Source organism: Chenopodium quinoa, unplaced genomic scaffold (genome assembly GCF_001683475.1).
Source record: "Chenopodium quinoa cultivar QQ74 unplaced genomic scaffold, ASM168347v1, whole genome shotgun sequence".
NCBI lineage: Eukaryota > Viridiplantae > Streptophyta > Magnoliopsida > Caryophyllales > Amaranthaceae > Chenopodium > Chenopodium quinoa.
In genome coordinates, this window is record NW_018742733.1 from 3,501,034 (window position 1) to 3,507,537 (window position 6,504).

The 6,504-nt window shown below is 33.5% G+C and overlaps 1 protein-coding gene across 1 annotated transcript; it reads left to right on the top strand.

The window, feature by feature from the left end:
- Nucleotides 1-4,474: 4,474 nt before the first annotated feature.
- LOC110723647 lies at nucleotides 4,475-5,212 on the top strand. The gene has a single exon (XM_021902991.1). The coding sequence runs from the start codon at nucleotides 4,475-4,477 to the stop codon at nucleotides 5,210-5,212; it is 738 nt and encodes a 245-aa protein (XP_021758683.1).
- The last annotated feature ends 1,292 nt before the right edge of the window (nucleotides 5,213-6,504 follow it).

The window sequence follows — 6,504 nt, forward strand, 5'->3', positions numbered from 1 at the left end:
AATAGAAATTCATCTCTGTACAAAATTTTTTGATACTTGAACATACTATACAAACGAATATACTATACATACATTCTCTCTAATTAAATTTTTGTTATTTAAGTTTATGCTTTCTATCTTTATATCAATCATACCAAATTCTTGGAACCTGACTAAATTCAATATAGTATGATGAGATACATGATTGAAATTTACAGAAGTCAATTATTAGAATGATATTGAAAGTAATTATCTATTTTTTTTAAAAATTAATAAAATTACATTGTTAAAATAAGTTTCTTTTATGAATTATTATTAAAAATTTATTAATATATAAATACAATTTGTTTTCATTTGAAAAAGATTATGATTGAAGCTCCATATTAAGATACCTACGCGTTGAATCAATTCATATATTCATTGTTAATTAGCTGTTAATATTCAATGTGTCTGTAGAAGTTAAGAGTATATATTATAGTAAGGGCTTTCATGAATGCATAATATAGCATGGTCTCCAGCAATCAGGCAGTATCCTTTATTCTTGGTTCAAGCACACGAGTTCTTACATTTTCTAATAAGAGATAGAGGGATTGAGATATTTATTCTTTAATTTGAATTTTACTCAATCTATTTAATATATATGCCAACTGATCCTAAAATGGTGTAAATTCAACTCGTGCGTAGCTGTTGATCTGCTATTGCTTCGGATTATGATGGACTTACAAGGAGCAGGATATATATGACATTGTATGTACAATACAAATATACAAATCAAATATCCGAGTTAAGTTCGTGATATAAATAGCTTGGCTAAATAATATCATCTTAAGCACTAGAATTGATCATACTGATACTAATTTGAATTAAATAACGTAAGTAGTATATGAAATTGTATTATTATGGAGTAATTCAAATTCAATTTTCTACTTTGGCTTTATCTGAGTATTTATGTAATTATGGTGGAAGTTTTTAATTCATTGATTTCTACAAAACTGAATCAATCTCTTCTAGAATCAATATCTCTTAAAATGGTGAAGAATCAATCTCTTCTAGAACCGGGAGGAAAATTCTAACCACTTGAGCTATCCCTCATTCTCAAATTTCTTAATTAATTTATCATAAAATGAGATATTTTTATTTTATTTTATTTTTTATTTTTTGAGAGCTACAAAGGCGAGGGTGAAGAATCAATCTCTTCTAGAACCGGGAGGAAAACTCTAACCACTTGAGCTATCCCTCATTCTCAAATTTTCTCCGTTACAACTATTAAGGGCAAATGTTTCGAAGCTAATACAACAATCTTAGAGAGCGGCCTAGAGGGTATTTTCATAGTCACTCTTTTAGTTTGGTAGGGCAATATTTGTATCTAAGAGGCCTTTTAAATCACTCTCTTGCTTTGAGCCTTATACTTCCTCTTTTATATATTACTTGCAATAAAGGAATGTTTTGTGTGTCACAAATAATACCCCTTTGTTGCAAGTATTATGAAAGGAAGGGAGTATATATTAATATATGCAAAGTATGTTCGTTGTAGTTAAAATTGACTAATGATCACACGTCTTGTGTGTGTTTGGCCACACCATGTGAACACTTATAAAACAACAAAGTAAACTATGTAACAATGATCAAGTAACTCCTTAATACTGATCGAGTAACCCTATAACACTTATCAAGTAACCCTATAACACTAACGAAGTAACTTTTTAACACTGGACTAAGTAACCCCTATTAAACTAACGAAATAACCCCTATGATGACCAGCCACATATAAAATTTTAACCAGAGGCAGAAAGCATCTTAATTTACCTTCAGCGTTAAAACAACGACTTGAAGGGAGATTCCTAATTTAATAGGCGACATTTATATCTAAGAGGTGATTCAAATCGCCCACTTTGAGATTGTATCTTGTAGTGATAAAATTGATTGGATTAGCAACTTCTTGTTATTGTTGGCTAGTGGTTGAGTGATTACAAACAACAGATGATTTTGGTTGTGGTAATTGGTAAATGGCGGTTGAAGGTAGCCGTACCGTGATGATTGGATTGATTTTTGAGGCCATACTAAATCCTCCCAACTACAAGGTACAAACAAGTATTAATACCTACCAGTGAAACAAATTGAAGATTGAATCGTTGTTCCGGAACATTTAGTTGTAATTTTTAGGGAAATTCTCAATGGTAGCCTCCTACTATTGCTTATTCTCAATGATAGACAATTTTTTTTGGATTCTCAACGGTAACACTCTACTTTTTAAAAGTTGCAACTGTAACTTTATTACCTCTAAACCGTTAAAGACCCGTTAACTTTACTGTTATCAAACATTTTATCTCTCTTAACCCTTAACTATTTTCTCTCTCCTCCCCTTCATTCCATGGCAGCCATCTCAAACCCCAAACCCTCCACCACAACACCCTCCACAGTCCACATACACCCACCCCTTCTATGTCCTACTTCCCCCGCAATGCCACCCCTTCAAGTCAACTAAACCAGCCCAAAACAACAACATCAATACTTACACATAAACAACCACCAAACAACCACCATGTACAACTACAGCAGCCTACAATAACCACCATTTGCCACCTCTCTTGACTCCAATCCACAACAACGGCCACACAAATTGCGGCTTTCACACCAACACCACTATCATAGCCCCAACGCCGCACCTCAACTGCTTGAAATTCAACAAAAATGGAGGTCGATAAATCCTCAATTTCTTTCAATCACAATCATAAAAATTAACCCCAATTAAAACCCTAGAATTTGATGAAAATCATCTTCATTTTTTCTCGCACAGATTCAACGTTGGATTCAAATCAAGTTCCTGTGTAATTCTCTCTCCAATCCCCTATTTCGGCCACATTGACGCATATAATTCAAATTTAACGGCGACGACAATTGAGATGAAGAGGAAGATGAAATTGAAGCATGCAAAGAGGAGATAGGGGAAAGAGGATGGCCGGGTGGGGTGTCGAACGACAGGGAGAAACACCGGTGGATTATTGGTGGAACCGTGGAGGGGGAATGAGAAAGTGGTTGGGAGGGAGGGGGAGGGTGGCTGGGCAGTGAAGGGGAAGGGATGGGTATTATTATTTATTTACTTTTTATTAAAAAAAAAATTAACTTTAGTTTAAATTAAGTTAGATTCTTAAAATAAAAAATAAAAAATAAAAAATTAGATTTAACAGAAATTTAACGGAAAAATATCATTAAGGTTACTGTTGCAACTTTTAAAAAGTAGAGTGCTACCATTGAGAATTCAAAAAAAAATTGGCTACCATTGAGAATAAGCAATAGTAGTAGGCTACCATTGAGAATTTCCCTAATTTTTATACTACCTACGCTTCATATTATTTGTCACGATTTGACATAAGGTAAAGAGGAAAGATGTCTAATCGTTTCAATTAATATGAAACGGTCAGAGGTCGTAATTACATACAAAAAAATAACGGGAGTAACCTAACGATGTTGTATTAATGTCCCATATCGTTTTTATTCTTATTGATTTACAACTTTATTTAGAGATATGTAACAATTGATGATCACCCACCTACAATAGGTGGGTAACAATTTCAAAATTGATGATTTGTCGACATTCGTAAAGGATGGACTAGTTTTTTGGTTAATAGTATATCGACTTTTGATACATTACTTGGCCAAGGTTGAGGACCATACCATATATTTGTTGTTCCATCGCCGAGTTTTGGAAAGTCTACAAGGTGTTCGATGAAATGCCCAACTGAAATATTGCTTCTTTAAATGCTTCGATAGATTTTTGGGGCAATGTAATGGGATGATTTTTACAGAAATATCCTGGACTTGTTCTTCCTTTCGAATGGGGGCTTTGAATACAGAGTTATTATGTTTTGCATTATATTGCTGCGATTGAGCGAAGAATGAACACGGACGGGTGATGAAGTTTTCATTGCAGCAACTGAGCGAGGACCACGAATGGGTTATCGAGTTTTTATTGTAGCCAAGGACAGATAAGTACTCGTCGTTCCTACTCGTGTGTAGCGCATTTATAGGATTATGATTCTACATTTTGTCGCGAAATTTTATTGTTTTACTCTGAAACTTGGTGATGATGCAGAAAACACATTGGCTGGGAGTTTAAAGACATAAAAGAAACACCTCTAAGAAGCTTGATTAAAATAACACCACATCATGCAGTTTTGCACTGGTTGTTGTATAACATAATATCCTGCTATAATTTATTTCTTTAATTGATATCAAGTTGTATATAATGTTAACACAATATATCATCATCGAATCGATTTGTGAGTTGGCTAGTTTGTAGTGAAGAGACAATGTGAAACAACCCCAAGTAACATCATGTTATCTCTGAGTCTCATTTAATATTTTGATTCTTTTTGTCTTCTCTTACTATGGTATATGGTATAAATAGAGGCTCAAGAATGAGATATTCAACAACTCAAAACTTCCATCTTTCAACTCTTAAGCCTCTTAACTAAACTAAAAAAGAATATTTAAAATGGCTTCTATCCACACTCGATCTTTCAGTTTCCCCTCAAACTCTCACCCTGTTTCTGAGCAATTGGATCAACAATTAAACAGGTTGAGATCTTCTCAAGCTGCTTCTACTTCATCCCTTTCAAGCAAACTTAGTGGTCTAAACGATTTATACAAATCAGTTGAAGAGTTTCTTCAATTGCCCCAAAATCAGAAAACCGTACCTCAATCTCAACAATTGTTGGATGGATCTCTAAGACTCATTGACATTTGCTCAACATCTCGAGATGTCTTGGCAGTGTCAAAGGAACAGATCCAAAACATTCAATCAGTTCTTCGAAGAAGATGCAGCGGTGAACTTGACATTACCAATGAAGTCGCTGAATACCTAAAAACAAGAAGAGCATCCAAGAAGACAATCAAGAAGTGCTTGAAAGATATGAATGCAGTTGAGCCCGTTGCCATTGAGAGCATGCTCAAGGACGTGCAAGCATTGACTGCTGAAGTCTTTAACTCCTTGTTGTCTTACATCGGCGGATCACAGAAGAGTAGCTGGTCTTTCTTTAGCCAAAGATCTGAGAAGAAAGCAGCAACATCTTTTGATGCTGTTGATGCTCTTCTTGTGAAGAAAGTGAATGTTGATATGTCACAACTAGTAAATTTAGAGTCAGAAATTCAAGAAATCGACGAAGTTTTAGAATCATTGTTTAGGCATTTGGTGAAGACAAGATCAACTCTTCTGAATGTTCTTAGCAACTAGAATAGAAATTCATCCTTGTACAAAATTTTTTGATACTGTGAATATACATACAAATGAATATACTACACATACAATTCTTTCTAATTATATCTGTGTTCTTCATATTTATGCTTTCCATAATTCGTTCAATCATCCCAAAAGGCTCTTGACAAAAACAGGGTTAAAAAAAAAAATGACAGTTCGACGATGATATACATGATTTATCAAAGTTAATATCCTTAATTATCATCTACTCTATTGATTTATCAGAATAATGAATCTCTGAACCAGAAATGCTTATAAAATTCATTAAGAAATAATTTGTTTTCACTAAAATAAATTGTTATTGAATGATACATACGCGCTGAATTGACTTGTGAATTAATAGATAATTAGCTGTTAATATTCGATGTGTCTGCATAAGCTGAAGAATATATTATAGTAAGGGCTTTTATGAATGCATAATATAGCATGGTCTCCTGCAATCAAGCACTCTCCTTTATTCTTGGTTCATGCACACGAGTACCTTCATTTTTTAACGGAATAGAGGGGTTGAGTTTCTTATTCTTCTACTCGAATTTAACTCAATCTATTTAATATATATGCTAAATCGATCGATACGTGGTGTAAATTCCACCCGTGCATAGCTGTTGCTTCGGATCATGATGGACTTACAGGGAGCAGGATATTGTGTTGTATGTTAGATCAATATATACAATCTAATTTTAATAATCCAAGCATTGTATGTGTTATTAAAGAGGTTGCTAATCAATATCTTAAGCACTATAATTTTGATGATATGATAAATTTATTTGGTACTAATGCTAATTCCAACTGTATGACCTACTTAGTAGTTTATGAAATCGTATCAATTATTACGGAGTAATTAAAATGCAATGTCCAATTTTGCTAGAGTAACTTCTTACTATTACAAGTGGCTTACCATAGGAGTGACGATATTGATGTAACTGCATCAAGCAAAGTTCCTCAAACAAGCTACGTTGCTTGATTTTTTTTTTTTTTTTTTTTTTTGGTAAAGCCGAGGGGCAAGCCCCAAAAAAGGAAGAAAAACACGTTGCTTGATTTATCAAAGAACACTTCACCTATTTATATTATGTGGATATTTTTTTTTATTTATTTATTTTTTTGAAGAGAGAATGGCATGTGGATAATTAAAGCTATTTAATTAATTTATTTATTTTTTCAAGGTACAACATGTTATTTCTCACCATTGGAGCACCTTGTAGCTTTAATAATATACTAGCCCAAAATTTTGATGTATCAAGATAAGTTATAAGCCTTGTAGCTTACCA